Source organism: Culex pipiens, chromosome 1 (genome assembly GCF_016801865.2).
Source record: "Culex pipiens pallens isolate TS chromosome 1, TS_CPP_V2, whole genome shotgun sequence".
Lineage (NCBI taxonomy): Eukaryota > Metazoa > Arthropoda > Insecta > Diptera > Culicidae > Culex > Culex pipiens.
Window position 1 is genome coordinate 28843622 of NC_068937.1, and position 17306 is coordinate 28860927.

The 17306-nt window shown below is 41.1% G+C and overlaps 2 protein-coding genes across 2 annotated transcripts; one reads left to right on the forward strand and one right to left on the reverse strand.

Annotated features, from left to right (window-relative positions):
• Window positions 1-4142: 4142 nt before the first annotated feature.
• On the reverse strand, window positions 4143-6010 carry LOC120413733 (GPI transamidase component PIG-T). Its single transcript, XM_039574659.2, has 2 exons — window positions 5809-6010; window positions 4143-5748 (listed from the first exon to the last, which is right to left on the reverse strand). Exons 1-2 carry the CDS (start codon window positions 5969-5971, stop codon window positions 4172-4174), a joined length of 1740 nt encoding a protein of 579 aa, XP_039430593.1. The 5' UTR covers window positions 5972-6010; the 3' UTR covers window positions 4143-4171.
• Window positions 6011-13065: 7055 nt separating this feature from the next.
• Window positions 13066-16104, forward strand: LOC120413721 (kinesin-like protein KIF23). Its single transcript, XM_039574648.2, has 4 exons — window positions 13066-13217; window positions 13277-14002; window positions 14070-15450; window positions 15511-16104. Exons 1-4 carry the CDS (start codon window positions 13207-13209, stop codon window positions 15979-15981), a joined length of 2589 nt encoding a protein of 862 aa, XP_039430582.1. The 5' UTR covers window positions 13066-13206; the 3' UTR covers window positions 15982-16104.
• Window positions 16105-17306: the final 1202 nt, after the last annotated feature.

Genomic DNA, 17306 nt, shown 5'->3' on the forward strand with positions numbered 1-17306 from the left:
ATGTACTGAGCGCACTCAAGCGCAAACCGGGTCTTGTCGGACCTCGCCGTTTACCGCAACTTCACGGTCAGAACCAAGTCGGAAATTGCCTCGAATCTGTTCGAGTGGCCGACGGTTACAGCCTCGTGGAAGTTGTGGTCTTCGTCGGGGTCGGGTCTGTGCTGCTTCCCGTCCCAGCCGGGACGGGGAAATGGCATACCGCAGGATGCGGGTGCTGGAGGAGGAATCAGGCGAGGTTCCGGTTGATTATTTCTGATATAAAGCAAAACTGATGCTTTAAAAGTAGACGACGAAACGAAACTATTGGCACTACGCCCCCCGGGGCATGGCCTTCCTCTAACGTGGGATTTCTGCTCCAGCGCCTCTGACGAGACAGGAGAAACCGGGACCGACGTTTTACTTCACCATCCGATAGAAGCTCAGTGGATAAGGAGAGCGCGTTGAGCATCGGGCGAAGGTGGACGTCTAAGCATCGTTCAGTCTCGAGTCGTAGTGATTTTTAAACTTTTTTTCGGTTTTATTTCGTTTTTTTTGTGTGTTGAAGTGTGTTGTGAAGAAAGGGGATATTTATGCGCCTTTCAAGTGCTATATTCTCGTGAATTTTTCATTTTCTGGCAAGAAATCACAAAATCGTTATTGAAAACAGCCACGGTGGTGCTGCGGCCATGATCGAATTTCTGGCCGTTTGCTGGAGGCTCAGTTGAAACAGATGGTCTGTGAAGGAGGTCGGATTGTTTATTAAAGGAAGAGACAGTGCATTACAGTGGTCATAGTGGAAATACAGCTGTGAAATCTTGTAATTTTGTGAAAACCACGCGATTATTCAAGATGGCGGGCGCGTGAAGGAAAAAAAATCGAACAGCGTCATGAGAAAAAAGAGAGAGACAGAGTGGTTAATAAGAGAAGAAGAGCGGGAGAGCTCTGCAAATCGTTGAGGGTTTGCTTTGCACGAGAATATCAGGAGATAGTGGTTACTAAGAGAAGGAGAGCGGGAGAGTTCTGAAAATCGTTGAGAGTTTGCTTTGGGAGAGAAGAGCCGGAGACCACAAGAGAAAGAGCCGTTTGAGTTTTGTTGGAAAGGAAGTCTAGAGAGCGTTTTTCTACGTAGAGCTTGTTTTCTGAGAAGTGCCGGAGAGTAGTAGTGAGGCAACGAAGAGCGTAAAAAGGAACGAAGAGAGAAAAGCGCCCCCGGAATAGAGTTATCTACGTAGGCATGTATTGCGTGTACGTACACGAAAAAAGTGAGGTTAAAATTTGTACCAGCCAGCAAAACAAATGGTGTGCTAGTGTGCGTGAGCACGGGCTTAGATAACTCTATGGTGACTGTTCGAGGTGTGCTGCTGTATGAAGTGTCAAGTGGGTGAAAGTGTGTGTGGCAGTGATTGTCACAGACAAGTGGAAATAATATTTATCAACTTTAACCCTCTAACGCCCAGAGCTGTTTGCTTATCGTAAAAATAGTAAATGGCTTAATTTTGGTACAATAATGCAGGAAATACTTTACTTTGACCCACAAACATCGAATTGGGGCAAAAAAAGTAGAATTTGAAGTGGTGCACCAGAGCACCATCAGGAAGATGAGCTACCGTAAACTGGGGTCAATCGGGACACATGGGGCGAATTGGGACAGCAGTTTCATCCATGTTGGAGCACAATATTTTGATTTTTCTGGTTGGTTTCGGTTAGAACAGACTCAGGCCAACATAATGTGTACGTCCATTTCCAAATTTAAAAGCTTTAAGTGCTCTAAAACCTGCTGTCCCTATTCAGACTGTAGTCCCGATTCACCCCAGATTACGGTACTTTTTTTTAAACCACAAAATCTCGTTTTCTTCAAATCTATTGGTTCATTTGTTTGAAAACGCTTCGAAATGTGTTAAAAATAACTTATTCTTTGCTGTAAGACCATATTTCTGAAGTATTAACTACAAATTCTAAAATCTCTGCATTTTCAGGTTTCATTGATTGGCTCATTCAAAACCCACAAACAACCATTTTCATAAAAAATGAGGAAAATAATAAAACTATTGGTCTGATAACAATGTTTTGCTTTGTTTATGAATAGTCAAAACGTTTATAAACTTTTGTTTTGATAAAAATAAGTTTTTTCTGTAATTTAGAAAAAAGTGCTCCTGAATATTTAGTTGCTCATATGCCTAGGTGGTGCTCTGGTGCACCAAATGAAAAAGGTTGAAAAACACTTAAAACCGGTCCAAACTCACAATGTTATTCACAGGGGTTCTTGTCCAAGGTTCAAATGATAGCAAAACATTTTTGTTTCATAAAATTTTGTGTTTGGTAATTTTTACGGGCTTTCTAAAACAGGTCTTATTTATTTCCCTAAAATTGGTCCATTTTTGTTTACATTTCACACTGTAACTTTGCTTGTGCTTAACCAAATTTGATGAAATTTGGGGAGATGTTAGTATACATTCTACATTAACACCTGCAACTTAAAGCACCATGAAAAGTTGTGTCAGTTCCGAGATATTTGAGTTCAAAGTTTTGGTGCTCTGGAGTAACCATGGGCGGGAGAGGGTTAAAAAAATTACAATCACAATGAATCAAAGGAAATTCTTGGCGAAAGGGGGGAGTGAAATTCGAAAGGTGCTAAAACTTAAAATCGTCGCTCCTGAGAATCTGATCAGAATGCTGGCTGAAGAGTCTTCAAATTAATCGCTTTAGTGATCAAAGCCAACAACCATCGACGCTATAGGATCCTGTGAATTTGGTGAGCTCGTTTTATGTTGTGTGTGTATGTGCGTGCGTGCGTGTGTGCGTGCGTGTGTGCGTGTGCGTGTACGTGTGTGTGCGTGTGGCTGTGTGAGTGTGGCTGTGTGTGTGTGTGTGTGTGTGTGTAATTGGGTGAATGCAGTAAACCACAAACTTTTTACCTCTTAGGCAATAATTTCAGGATTAGATAGACGAGAATCGTTTATCGAAAAATACGCTGACAATTAGGATAGGCTATTAGCGCGCGTTTTTGATTTTTTTGTATTCCATTGTTAGTAGCGGGACCTCGCGGTTATTCTGCAACGTATTTTTCGGAGCCTTTTATTTGATATTTTATTTTTCATAAGTCCTTCTTTTATCATCGTTGATTGGAAGGCACGACGCCGGTTTAGTTCGTTTAAGTTATTGCTTTAATTTCATTACAATCGGTTACGTGGTGTCCTGTTTTCTTTTCGTTTATATTCGTTGATCGTAATAATTTATTCCAACTGGCAGTTTTAGTATTAACTCATCAAACTATCGATTTTATGAAGAGTAAAGCGTCTTTTATTTACTATTTGTTGAAATTTGCTCGCGTTATCTAAATTGTACCAACAGTAAAAATATACTGATAAGTCCAGCCCATAGCTTTATTGCTCGGTTGGCACGCGTTCGTTTAAAAAAAACTTTATAAATAATCAATTATTTATCTTTCCGCAGCCGGCTGCCTGAGATTTAAAATGTTCAACCGATAAACATGGTCACATCACTGCCACTCGTGAATCCTGACCTCATACCCGTCTACTAACCCCCTCAAAACTCATGTGATACTTTGTCGGAGAAGCAGTCGATTGGGCGGTCTCTATCACTCAAGTATCGGACTAACATTCCCATCCACTTCCCCGTGACTCTACCACTGGTCGTGGCCGGCGCCGGTATTGATCAGCATGATAGGGGCCTTTGAGAAGTTGCGAAGCGAGGAAAGATAGCACCCACTCATCTTCCACGGCTCGTGGATGTAACTTCTGGAGGTCCTGGTCAATAACGGAGTAGCAACTGCGGGTGGGCACCTATGCTTATGCTTATGCTTATGCTTATGCTCGATAGAAGCTCAGTGGATAAGGCGGGAATCGAACCCGCGTCTCATAGCATCATCGGGATCGGCAGCCGAAGCCGCTACCCCTGCGCCACGAGACGACGTGATAGGTTAAAGGAGAAATTTTACCAGCTTCCAATGCATAGTTCTTGAGATTTTAAAGAGAAACTGATTTTCCCTATATAAATTTAAATTTCTTACCGATACTCGTACGGGAAATCTGGCAAATTTTGCCGCGGAAAATACCCCATCAAGAAGGTCCCCAATATTAATCTTTTCTTTCCTTCACAAAAAAGAATTTATTTTCATTTCTTTTATTTTTTCCAATGACTTAGAACGAACTCATTGTAGCTAATTTTTGGTTCACTTCTCCCCCTCCACCAGCTCAGTCTTGTCGCCACTTCCTTCCCCCTCATCCTCCACCTTCTTCTTCCCCTTCCCGAACCAACCCCGAATCTTCTGGCCCCACTTGGGCTTGTCCTTGGGCTCCTTGCTCTTCGCTACGATCTTCTTGGTCGAGATGTTGTGAATCGGTCCGAAGGCGAGCGCCACCACGGTACAGGCCAGGCAGATCACGTTGTACGGCATGCTAAAGTCGGGGATCGGAAGGGTGAGGAGCAGGGCTTCGGTCCGCAGCTGGAGGAAGTAACCGTCGGGTTGGGTCGCGTTGAACGAGTCCCGGAAGAGGGCGGCTTCACGGGGGAGTGAGGTGTAGTTGCGGGCCGTTGGGAGGAGGACGGAGATGATGGAGGGTTGGAGGTAGTGGCCGTGGCTGGCGTCCGGGGGGTATTCTTGCCACTTGAGGAAGATGTAGTCGAAGTCGATGGAGAGCTCCAGGGTGGAGCGCTTTGGAATGGTGAGGGCGATTTCCAGGTGGGAGGGGCGTTCCCGTTGGCGGCCTGGGATGTACTTGACGGTTCGTGGGGTATGCTGGATGGGGCCTTGGGTGATCTTCAGCGTGTGCAGGTAGATCGGCACGAACCAGGGAATGTTTTCGAAGATGATCAGGTTGAGATCGGTCCAATGGGTGTTGGTGATGCGTGTTACGATCCGGCCACGTTCCTGACCCACGCCGGAGATGAACCGCTTGGAGTAGATCGGAGGAGGTTGGATCAGCGAAATGACGTTCGGATCGGCCCGGTCAACGGCGGCCACGTTGAACATCCGTTGCTTCCGCTCGAACTGCTTGATGTCGTACTCGTACAGCACGGAACTGGCCCCGCCCCGCGTCGTCCGGATCACGTCGGTCGGAACCTGGGTCATTTCGTAGCTGCGATCCGTAACGTCCACGTACAGCTTGCTGCTGGCGGCCAACGTGCAGGCCCCCTCCATCCCCTGGCCAAACAACTTCCGCACCGACCAATCCTTCCCTCCAAACAGGCGCTGGTCCTGCACCAAGCTGACACTCTGCCTCACCTCCAGCTGGAACCGACCGCAATGCGCGTCCTCGCACAACTTCCGCACGTGCAACGCCAGCGAGTGATAATTCCCGGAATACACATGGTCCGGCGTCAGCAGCGAAGCGAAACCCTCCCTCAACTTGCACGGCAGCAGCTTCTTCCACGGCGTCAAATTCTCCGTGCAGACAATCTCCCGCGGCAACGCCGCGTACCGCACCCTCAACTCCTCCCCAAACCGGTGCGTTTGCGGCCTCAACGAGTACTCCGGCCGGAACGTGTTCGTCCCGTCCACGAAGCTCAACGATGCGCAAAACAACCCCGACAGCGTCCCACACAGCTGCTTCCACCGGGCGTCCACCTCACCGTCGTCATTCCCGTTGAACCAGGCCCACACCTCGGCCCCGGGACCCGCGTCCACCACCGGAAAGCCCCAGTTCTCGTAGCGCCAGATGCCGTTCGTGAAGCTCAGGTGCAGCTCGCTCACGTCGTAGTGGTGGACCAGCTCGGCCAGCGAACGGGACACCAGGTGGGTGTGAAGAACTGCAGGTACACCAAATCAAAATCAATTCCAAAAAAACAGATCGATTCGGGATTACTCACGGCTGTCGTTCGCGGCGAGCTGCCAGCGGGTCGTGAACTGGAAGTAGCTGTACACGAAGCCGTCCGGCAGGGGTTTGATCAGGAGTTCCTCGTCGAAGACGTCGTTGAAGGCGGCGGCTGCCAGTGGCAGCAAAAGCAGTGGCCACACCGCAAAGTGGACCATTTTGAGTGGATCTGTGCGAAAGGCGGTTCCACTTCCGATTGTTGTTTCGCAAGTTTTTTCGATTCGGTCCAAAACAAGTCGACAACTGTCAAAACAAGGCGGGCAGTGTTGCCAGTGAAGACGCAATTTTTCACTCTGTTGGGCCGGGCTAGGGATTAGGTCAACTTTGGGTCACGAGATTTTTTGGCGCAAAACACACCGGGCAAAGATGACACGTGCAAATACAAATTTGAATCAACAAAAAAAAACAAGATTTTTGTATCTTTTCGTGATGAACGTCAAAAAGTTGACAGTTTGGTTTGTGCGCTTGAGATTCTTGAAGAAAAAAATATAAATATCAAAAATTAAAATTTCAAAACATAAAAACTGAAATTAAAAAAATTGAGAACATTTAAAATGTAATGTTTTCAAAAGATTAAAAATGGTCAAAAAACCAAAAAAGAAAATCAATTTAAAAGACTAATGGGCATAAATTAACAATACACTATAAAAATTCTTTAATTCTTAAATTCTTAAATTCTTAAATTCTTAAATTCTTAAATTCTTAAATTCTTGAATTCTTAAATTCTTAAATTCTTAAATTCTTAAATTCTTAAATTCTAAAATTCTTAAATTCTTAAATTCTTAAATTCTTAAATTCTTAAATTCTTAAATTCTTAAATTCTTAAATTCTAAAATTCTTAAATTCTTAAATTCTTAAATTCTTAAATTCTTAAATTCTTAAATTCTTAAATTCTTAAATTCTTAAATTCTTAAATTCTTAAATTCTTAAATTCTTAAATTCTTAAATTCTTAAATTCTTAAATTCTTAAATTCTTAAATTCTTAAATTCTTAAATTCTTAAATTCTTAAATTCTTAAATTCTTAAATTCTTAAATTCTTAAATTCTTAAATTCTTAAATTCTTAAATTCTTAAATTCTTAAATTCTTAAATTCTTAAATTCTTAAATTCTTAAATTCTTAAATTCTTAAATTCTTAAATTCTTAAATTCTTAAATTCTTAAATTCTTAAATTCTTAAATTCTTAAATTCTTAAATTCTTAAATTCTTAAATTCTTAAATTCTTAAATTCTTAAATTCTTAAATTCTTAAATTCTTAAATTCTTAAATTCTTAAATTCTTAAATTCTTAAATTCTTAAATTCTTAAATTCTTAAATTCTTAAATTCTTAAATTCTTAAATTCTTAAATTCTTAAATTCTTAAATTCTTAAATTCTTAAATTCTTAAATTCTTAAATTCTTAAATTCTTAAATTCTTAAATTCTTAAATTCTTAAATTCTTAAATTCTTAAATTCTTAAATTCTTAAATTCTTAAATTCTTAAATTCTTAAATTCTTAAATTCTTTAATTATTAAGTTCTTAAATTCTTAAATTTTTAAATTCTTAAATTCTAAAATTCTTAAATTCTTAAATTCTTAAATTCTTAAATTCTTAAATTCTTAAATTCTTAAATTCTTAAATTCTTAAATTCTTAAATTCTTAAATTCTTAAATTCTTAAATTCTTAAATTCTTAAATTCTTAAATTCTTAAATTCTTAAATTCTTAAATTCTTAAATTCTTAAATTCTTAAATTCTTAAATTCTTAAATTCTTAAATTCTTAAATTCTTAAATTCTTAAATTCTTAAATTCTTAAATTCTTAAATTCTTAAATTCTTAAATTCTTAAATTCTTAAATTCTTAAATTCTTAAATTCTTAAAATCTTAAATTCTTAAATTCTTAAATTCTTAAATTCTTAAATTCTTAAATTCTTAAATTCTTAAATTCTTAAATTCTTAAATTCTTAAATTCTTAAATTCTTAAATTCTTAAATTCTTAAATTCTTAAATTCTTAAATTCTTAAATTCTTAAATTCTTAAATTCTTAAATTCTTAAATTCTTAAATTCTTAAATTCTTAAATTCTTAAATTCTTAAATTCTTAAATTCTTAAATTCTTAAATTCTTAAATTCTTAAATTCTTAAATTCTTAAATTCTTAAATTCTTAAATTCTTGAATTCTTAAATTCTTAAATTCTTAAATTCTTAAATTCTTAAATTCTAAAATTCTTAAATTCTTAAATTCTTAAATTCTTAAATTCTTAAATTCTTAAATTCTTAAATTCTAAAATTCTTAAATTCTTAAATTCTTAAATTCTTAAATTCTTAAATTCTTAAATTCTTAAATTCTTAAATTCTTAAATTCTTAAATTCTTAAATTCTTAAATTCTTAAATTCTTAAATTCTTAAATTCTTAAATTCTTAAATTCTTAAATTCTTAAATTCTTAAATTCTTAAATTCTTAAATTCTTAAATTCTTAAATTCTTAAATTCTTAAATTCTTAAATTCTTAAATTCTTAAATTCTTAAATTCTTAAATTCTTAAATTCTTAAATTCTTAAATTCTTAAATTCTTAAATTCTTAAATTCTTAAATTCTTAAATTCTTAAATTCTTAAATTCTTAAATTCTTAAATTCTTAAATTCTTAAATTCTTAAATTCTTAAATTCTTAAATTCTTTAATTATTAAGTTCTTAAATTCTTAAATTTTTAAATTCTTAAATTCTAAAATTCTTAAATTCTTAAATTCTTAAATTCTTAAATTCTTAAATTCTTAAATTCTTAAATTCTTAAATTCTTAAATTCTTAAATTCTTAAATTCTTAAATTCTTAAATTCTTAAATTCTTAAATTCTTAAATTCTTAAATTCTTAAATTCTTAAATTCTTAAATTCTTAAATTCTTAAATTCTTAAATTCTTAAATTCTTAAATTCTTAAATTCTTAAATTCTTAAATTCTTAAATTCTTAAATTCTTAAATTCTTAAATTCTTAAATTCTTAAATTCTTAAATTCTTAAATTCTTAAATTCTTAAATTCTTAAATTTTTAAATTCTTAAATTCTTAAATTCTTAAATTTTTAAATTCTTAAATTCTTAAATTCTTAAAATCTTAAATTCTTAAAATCTTAAATTCTTAAATTCTTAAATTCTTAAATTCTTAAATTCTTAAATTCTTAAATTCTTAAATTCTTAAATTCTTAAATTCTTAAATTCTTAAATTCTTAAATTCTTAAATTCTTTAATTATTAAGTTCTTAAATTCCTATTTTTTTAAAACTTGTAACTAGTTTTGTAAAATTTTGAATCTTCAATTCGCATTTTTTTCCTAAATTTTAAATGTTTGAAAAAATAGAATTTTGGAATGTCGAAATTTCAGGGTTTTCGTTAATTTTTTATTTTTGAATTTATATATCTCAGATCTTTTAATTTTTTTTATATTTCGACTGGTAATTTCTGAAATTTTTCAGGTTTCGAATTTTAAATGTTTGAGCTGTTGAATTTATACATACTTTAATTTTTAAATTATTATATTCAATTCTAAATTTTTTAATTTCAAATTCATGAATATAAGTTGATAAAAGTTGTTGTATTATTTTTATTTTTTTATTATTTGGAATGTTTGTTTTATGTGGCAGTGCGTGGCCGAATGGTTACGCTGTCCGCTTTGTAAGCGGATGATTCTGGGTTCGATTCCCATCTGCTGCAACCTTCCATCGGATGAGGAAGTAAAATGTCGGTTCCGGCCTTGGTTGTTAGGCCGTTAAGTCATTCCAGGTGTAGGAGTCGTCTCCATGCTAAGTTCAAACAACACACCAAACCAAACCTACTCCGGTGGAATCGCTGGTGGCGGTTGGACTCGCAATCCGAAGGTCGTCAGTTCAAACACTAGGGTGGAAGGTACCTTGGAGTAGAAAGAGGTTTGGGTGCTCTCCCCATTCAAGCCTTCGGACTCCTAGGTTCGAGCAGAAACTTGCAATAGAGACCACAAAAGACCCGGGGGTCGTTAATGTGGATGGTTTGATTTTGATTTTTTGTTTTTCTCTATTTTTTAATTTTTGAATTATTTATATTGCTGAATGTCAAAATTTCAGGTAATTACGAGGGGGACGTCACTTCCGCGCTAACCGAGCGATAAAGCTTCCTTTTCAAACCTTTGCAGCGTTCACTTTCACCTTTCCGCTTTAACTTGCTTTAACGCGCGTTAACCGCGATAACTTGCTTTTTGGCTTACCTTTTCTTGCGTTCTCGCATCACACTGCTCGATTTTTTTGACAGTGAGAACTGTCAAGAGCAAGTGACAGTTCTCGTTGTCAAATCAGTCGAGCAGTTTGTTTTGCTGAATTTTTCTCCGTCACCCGGACGGATGGGGGTAAAAAAACGGTGGCACCCGGAGTGGAGGAAGCAAGATTCTTGCCGCTTTGTGCTGGTCAAAAGGGACACTAGCAGCCAGATCTAGTGAGTTGGTAGCTTCCGGACGGACACTCATGAAAACGGGAGTGTTCCGGGTTGCACGATGGGACCGGCGTTGGGTGCAAAGGGTCTACCAACGATGCTGTACGATTATGAACCTGCTTAGGGGCAAAATTGGAGGCGGCAAGGTCACACGAAAGGTGTTGAGGCCACTGATGGTGTGGGTTCTGGTCGATTCACACGGTGCCAAAAAATCCGTCTGAGCTGGATTAGTAGTATCAATATCCGAACACGGGTCGGATGTCCTGTCAAAGCACCAACACAACCAAGCAGATACACCAGAAGATCCACGGTAGAGGAAGCGTCTGCATCGACCTGCCGGGAGTTGTATTACGTACGCTGGGATTGTCTTTACAGAGAAGAAAATTGTAACAAGGCGCGGCTTGGTTTTCGTTACCATTTTTTATTATTACCTCCTTAACCTGATAAAAAGTTGTTAACTAACAGGCTCTCGTCACAAATAAACAATCAATTATTTACATTCAATAAAGTATTCAAAACTATTTTAGTAGTCGTTCCCTTTGCCCCCCAAGCGGCGGACAGAAGCGGCGGCTTTTGACCGCAGCATTTAGGCCTGCAAAGCTAATAAACGTTGGAATAAAAAGTCCTCCGAAACTCCACCTAGAACTTTATTACTCTTCTTCTCGCCAAATGTGTCAAACTGTGGCGCATTTTCCTCTTCTGAATGGACCTGTCCACTCCAACGGCCTTAATCTGTCCACCCTAACGGCACCGGTTTCCCATACAGGTTACAGCAGAACTCGCCGATGTTGTGGTCCAGACAAGCCACACGCTAAGCCGCTCGTCGGCGTCATTTGTTGGGAGCTAGTTTCCTTAAACGCCCGGAAAAAACACCGAACGGCACCGTCCACTGTGCCATCGGTTTCGTTGGACACTCCTCCCTACAGCCGCCGCCTTAAACTCTCGGTTCTCCTCTCGCAGCTCATTGTTGGACTTGGTTAGAAAATACACTTCCCGGGGAGTCGCACCAAAATGCCCAGATGTGGTGCCTTCCATCGATTGAGCGCCGACACCGGAATGACACCCAGGGCGTTGCTAAGATCTGAAAAAAACATCAACTAATTAAAACTCAAACTCACCCGCTGAAAAGAAAACTTACATTAAATTTTTTTTCCCCTCATTTGCAGCTTGCCGGTCACTTTCGGGTCCAGGTGCTGCTTGCCTCGTTGTAGCAAAACGCCGGCGCCGTTCATCCCACGTAAAGTTTTCCGACGTTTGACCAAAAAAATCTCTTCCGGTTGTCAATATTGTCACTATCTCATGGCTTGCACAGACATTTTTCTTTGCGAAACGAAGCTTTGAAGGGTGTTTGACATTAGTTTGTTTTTGTTTGCTGAACGTTGCCATGATTCTCTCCCATAGCTGGGTACAAAGAAAAACATATTTTCAATCGAGTCTTCATTTTGCATTGTTCTGTAAACTGATGATTCTCTTCCTCGACGGTCCCTTGGATATTGACAACCAGAGATTCGACTGTAGATATTTGTATGATTATTGTCAAGTTTATTTAGACTCTGCTTTACTTCGTTTCGGTCCCGCTAGTGTGAATAAACCGGACACCGCAGTGGACTCATAATCCAGAGGTTGCTGGTTGGTACTAGCAATAAATATTAGTTGGCGACACGATGGCCGACAGCAGACAATTAAAGACAATTTCTGTTTTTACTCCATTTCACCCAAAAAACTAAATCTTTCCTGAAAATTTCAAGATTCTGCATTTTGAAGTTCGCCGGGATTTTCCATTATTCTATCGAATACAAAATTATTAAAACGTTTGTAACTTTCTGTCCCATTCAAAAAGTAAAATTAATATTCTTTGATTTTTTCATCATTTTTTTTTTTTTGAATGGAGTTTTGCGTTCCTTCCGATCTGCGTAACAGCCTTCAACCAGAAAGATCTTCTCATAGCATCGTTGCACGGAAGGCTCGCCGACGGGTCTATTACGAAAGTCCTCCCCCACAGCATCGTTGCTCGGTAGGCATTGAAAATCAATACCTTACCCGGCTAACCCGGAGAGAAAAGAATATCGGAAGGCAACGATGGTTTTAAGTTTGTCGGGTTTGTCGCGTCACAACATAATTTTGATACAGCAAGAACTTTGCTTGGTTTTGTGTCGTAACTCGGAGGGCTCGACGTCGGGTGTATACACTCAACCTCCGGTGGTTGGTCACTTTTTTGTTTGACACTTTTTTAGTTTGTACCTAGTTTGTACCCCGTTGGTTGGTCAAAGTCAAACTAAAAAGTGACGAACTGTCAATTTTTATAAGGCGCTCACGAGCACTACCAAAACAAACGTTCAGTAGTGTGTGTGAACTCCGTGTAAAGGGGGTGTCAAACTAAAAAGTGACCCCGTTCGTTTGACAACAATTGGTGTCAAACCACCGGGGTTTGAGTGTATGTGTCCTCTCCATAGCGTCGTAGCTCGGGAGGCATTGAAAGGCCAATACCTTATCCAAAAATAAACTAATCCCGTGATGCTTGCAGGAGAAGCTGTGGATTTTAAGTTTTGAACAACATTTTCTTGTGTTGCTCCAGAATTATTTCCAGAATAAATCTTCAAAACAACTCATGAGTCATGAGTTTCCTACAAGGTTTCCTATGCAGATTTGAATTTTAAAATTTAATTTAGAATTTTCCGATTTTATCAAATTGAAATGTCGATTTCCCCCAGTGTTCCATTTTTTTGGCTCACAATCCCGCAGTTGACCTCTTCGTCCAATCCCTGTTGGTCCAAGCAGGCGCCACTTCTTCTTCTTCCCACCTGCGGTTCATTCTTCCCTCGGTCGTAACGTCTTTTGAATGCAAACGGTTTTTGACTCGAGCTGCTGCGGTGAAGTGTTGATTATCCGTGAAAAAGTCGATTTTTCGAACCGAAATTGATGAAAAAGCTCTACCTGATCCTGACCCGGTACGACAGCTTCCAGAATGAAGACGATGTGAGTATTTTTTGGTTTCTCCGTGCGGGGTGGAGTTTGATGAGTTATTAATCTTGCAGGCGCCAGAAAACCCCGATAAAGGTTTTTCCGCGGGCCACGCCACTGTCAAGTCGTGGAAATTCTGGCAGCAGCTTGCCAAGCGATCCCGTCCAGGTGTACTGCCGGGTGCGGCCGCTGCCCTGCGAATCGGACCTGTCCTGTCTGCGGGTGACCGCGCCCAATACGGTCGTTTTGACGCCGCCTGAGATCGCCATCAACTACAAGATCTCGAACCTGAAGGAGACGCAGTACATCTTCAAGCACGTCTTCGAGCCGTCCGCGGGCCAGCACGAGTGCTACTCGACGGTGGCGCAGCCGCTGGTGGAGGCGCTGGTGCGGGGGAAGAATGGGCTGCTGTTTACGTACGGGGTGACGGGGAGCGGGAAGACCTACACGATGACCGGGGACATGCAGCACCGTGGGATTATGCCGCGGTGTTTGGACGCGCTGTTCCGGACGATTGCGGACTTTCAGGCGAAGAAGTTTATCTTTAAGCCGGACCGGTTGAACGGGTTCGATATTTTGTCGGACGCGGATGCGGCGTTGGAGCGGCAGGCGGAACTGCACAGTAAGCTGCACCGGGTGCGTCGCAAGGACACCGATCCGGAGATTGCGTCGAAGGCGTCGGTTGAGCCGTCCGAGCTGAGTGGGATCGACGAGGATAACATCTACTCGGTGTTTATCACGTACGTCGAGGTTTACAACAACAGTGTGTACGATCTGCTGGAGGAGAGCACGATTCAGAAGTAGGTTCCAACGGAGTAACTGCCAAGCAAACAAGCTGAATTACCAATAATTATTTTTTTAATGCAGAACCCTGCAGAGCAAGATGGTCCGCGAGGACGCCAACCGGAACATGTTTGTGCACGGCGTCACCGAGGTCGAGGTCAAGACGATGGAGGAAGCGCTGGAGGTGTTCCAGATTGGGCAGAAGCGCAAGCGCGTTGGCCACACGATCCTGAACGCCGAGTCGAGCCGGTCGCACTCGGTGTTTACGATCCGGCTGGTGCAAGCGCCGGTGGACAACAACGGAGAGCACGTCGTGCAGGACCGGAACGCGGTGACGGTCAGTCAGCTGTCGCTGGTTGATTTGGCCGGCAGTGAGCGGACCAACCGGACGGGCAACACCGGCCAGAGGTTGCGCGAGGCCGGCAACATCAACAACAGCTTGATGACGCTGCGGACGTGTTTGGAGATCTTGCGCGAGAACCAGATGACGGGCGGCAACAAGAAGGTGCCTTATCGAGAGTCCAAGGTGACGCACCTGTTCAAGAACTACTTTGACGGCGAGGGTCACGTGCGGATGATTGTGTGCGTGAACCCGCGGGCCGAGGATTACGACGAGACGGCGCAGGTGATGAAGTTTGCCGAGATGACGCAGGACGTGCAGATTGCGCGACCGACGCCGGTCAAGGTGGACGTGGGACTCACGCCCGGCCGTCGCAAGGCCAACCAGCTGTACAAGGTCGCGCTGAGCGACATCGAGAGACGCCACGGCGAAGTGGAGAACAAGGAGATTGACCTGGGTCTCGTTTACAGTCTTGGGCCGAAATTCCCCGAGTTCAAGCTGAGCGGTCCGGAAGCGGAGAACCTCATCCAGGAGTTGATCAAAACAATGGAGAATCGAATCCTGAAGCGCAAGTCGCTGGTCGACGATTTCGACGCGCGCCAGGACACATTCCGCATGAATCTGCACAAGATCGAAAAGGACAACGCGGCACTCAAATCGGAGAACGTCTCCATCAAGGGCGTTCTCGCCCAAAGCCGTCAAAAGATCAAAGCGATGGAGAACAAGATCGTCATCTACGAGAGCTCGATCGACGACCTGAACCGGCGCAATCGAACGCTGGAGGAACGCGTGCGCGAACTCAACGCCCAACTCAACACAAAAACCCAGCAACTCAACCAGAAAGAGATCGAAAAGGAGCGTCAGCGCAAAAAGTACAACTCCAAGATCGCCGTCGAGTCGGAGAAGATGAGCCGCGAGCTGGAACTCAAACTTCAGGAGCAAAAGAACAAACTCAAGCAGGAAATCGACGACAAAAACGAGCGCCTAATGCTGGTGTCGAAGATCATCTCCGGCCAGACGCCGGTCAAACCGGTCGCCCGGTCCAACAGCGTGGACGAGCTGGCCACGCCCGTCACGAGCCGAACCGCAGGTTCGAAGGCGTTCTACACGCCGCGTGCAGCGCGGGTAAGTTTTGCATTTTTACCCCTCATTTCCAACGAAAATTCAATCCATCTCTTCCCTTAGGGCGTCGCCGTCGCCAACCCGCGCCACCGCCGGTCCCGCTCGACCGGCGAGCGCTGGCTGGAGCACCGGGCCGCCAACCCCGTCCCCCTCGGCACCATCATGCAGCCGTACATTCCGGACCGCAAGTCGGTGACGGCGCTGAACGACGCCCAGGACGTGACGGGTGCGAAGGCCTCCAAGTACTGCCTGATCACGCAGGAGGCGGACACCGAGGGCGAGCTGGAGACGAAGCTGTTCAAGGGGGACATCATCCCGACGACCGGGGGCGGCGCCCAGGTCATCCTGAACGACGTGGAGCTGCTGAAGCAGTACTCGCCGACGCGGTCGCCGCCGGGCGGGGGAGGCCGGAAGAGGACGAGCAGCAATCAGCAGCAGCACTGGCAGAATGGAGCGTCGGTTGTGGCCAGTGCGCCGCCCATGTCGGAAGTGCAGGGAACGCGCGACAGTGGCAACAAGAAGGCCAAGTATTAGGGGAGGAGCGGGCGCGGAAGGCTGCTGTGTACATATTTTATTTAATCGATTTGAAACTTTTTTACTTTTAACACGTTTTTTTAACGGAAGGGAAATAAAATGCAGTTACTTTTAAAAACAGGATGCTAAATGTGTTTATTTGGTGTGCTCAAGAATCGTTACCATTTACCGTTTTCAAGATGTAGAGGAACAGCATGTAATTCCATCGTGCCCCAGATGTTGACATAACAGCACATTGACATTAAATTGCAGCTTCTAGAAATCGATTTTATTTGAAAACAAGTAATAAAGTTTTTCTCAAAAGTTTTGAAAAAAAAAGATGGTTAGTCATAATTGATGGAATTTTCCTAAAATTTTATGGAATCCAAAATTCTTGGTAGTATTTCAAAATGTTCCATAAAGATCATGGATTAGTTTGACTTTTTCTTATATTTTTTGAGAATTTACTGTTTTTCTTTGGTTTTTCTCATAGTAAAAACATTACATTTAAAAACACTTTTTTTGCCTCCTAATTGAAGAAAGTCCTTGATTCTATTTTCTGGAAAGAGAATTAAAAAAAATAAAAATTAAATGAAAAACTAAAAATATCTCAAAAATCTTTTTTTTTTCAATTGAAAAATTGCCCAAACAGAAATTGAAAAATCTTAGAATAAAAAAAACTAAAATTAGCATTTATAAAACACATATTCAATACATAAAAAAGAGAAACAAATTTAAATTTAACAAATCTGAAAATCACAAGTTCAAAACATCAAAACATATAAATTGGAAAAAAAATCATAAATTTTAAAAATAAGATTCAATATAAATTTCTGAATTCAAAATTTAAGAAGTTCAAACAAATAAGGTATTCAAAAATAAAAATTCTCAGATTGTAAAATTCTAAACTTCTAAAATTTGAAAATCTTAAAATATTAATGTTCTTAAATTCTAAGATGAAAAAATTGAAAAAAACTTTCCCTTAAAGACCCGGGACGTTTTATGTTTAGTAAAATCGATGTAACTCGGTCAGTTTTCAACCGATTTGAGTGCTTCAAGTTGCAAAATCAAGGGGATTAGTTGCGCCATCAAATGGGTTGGGACCCATCCCTCCTGACCCCTCCCCCCTTTCAGGGGAAGCAAAATAAGCTGTCGCTAAAATAAATAATCGAGAAAAATCGTTGGTAAACATTAAAAAACTGATAAATTATGACCCTTTTTTGCTCTTTAGCCATTTTCGAGTCACTCCAATCAACTTCCGGTCATATAGAACCGATACCGGATGTTCCGGATACCGGTTCTGCTGATTATGGAACATGTCCATTTTTTGTCATAAACAATATTAT

Coding starts and splice junctions, on each gene's coding strand:
- LOC120413721 (XM_039574648.2), top strand. Junction 14,003..14,069: donor GAGGAGAGCACGATTCAGAA/GTAGGTTCCAAC, acceptor TTTTTAATGCAG/AACCCTGCAGAGCAAGATGG. Junction 15,451..15,510: donor ACACGCCGCGTGCAGCGCGG/GTAAGTTTTGCA, acceptor CTCTTCCCTTAG/GGCGTCGCCGTCGCCAACCC.
- LOC120413733 (XM_039574659.2), bottom strand. CDS start 5,971: ATGGTCCACTTTGCGGTGTGGCCACTGCTTTTGCTGCCACTGGCAGCC. Junction 5,749..5,808: donor GCTCGCCGCGAACGACAGCC/GTGAGTAATCCC, acceptor GTGTACCTGCAG/TTCTTCACACCCACCTGGTG.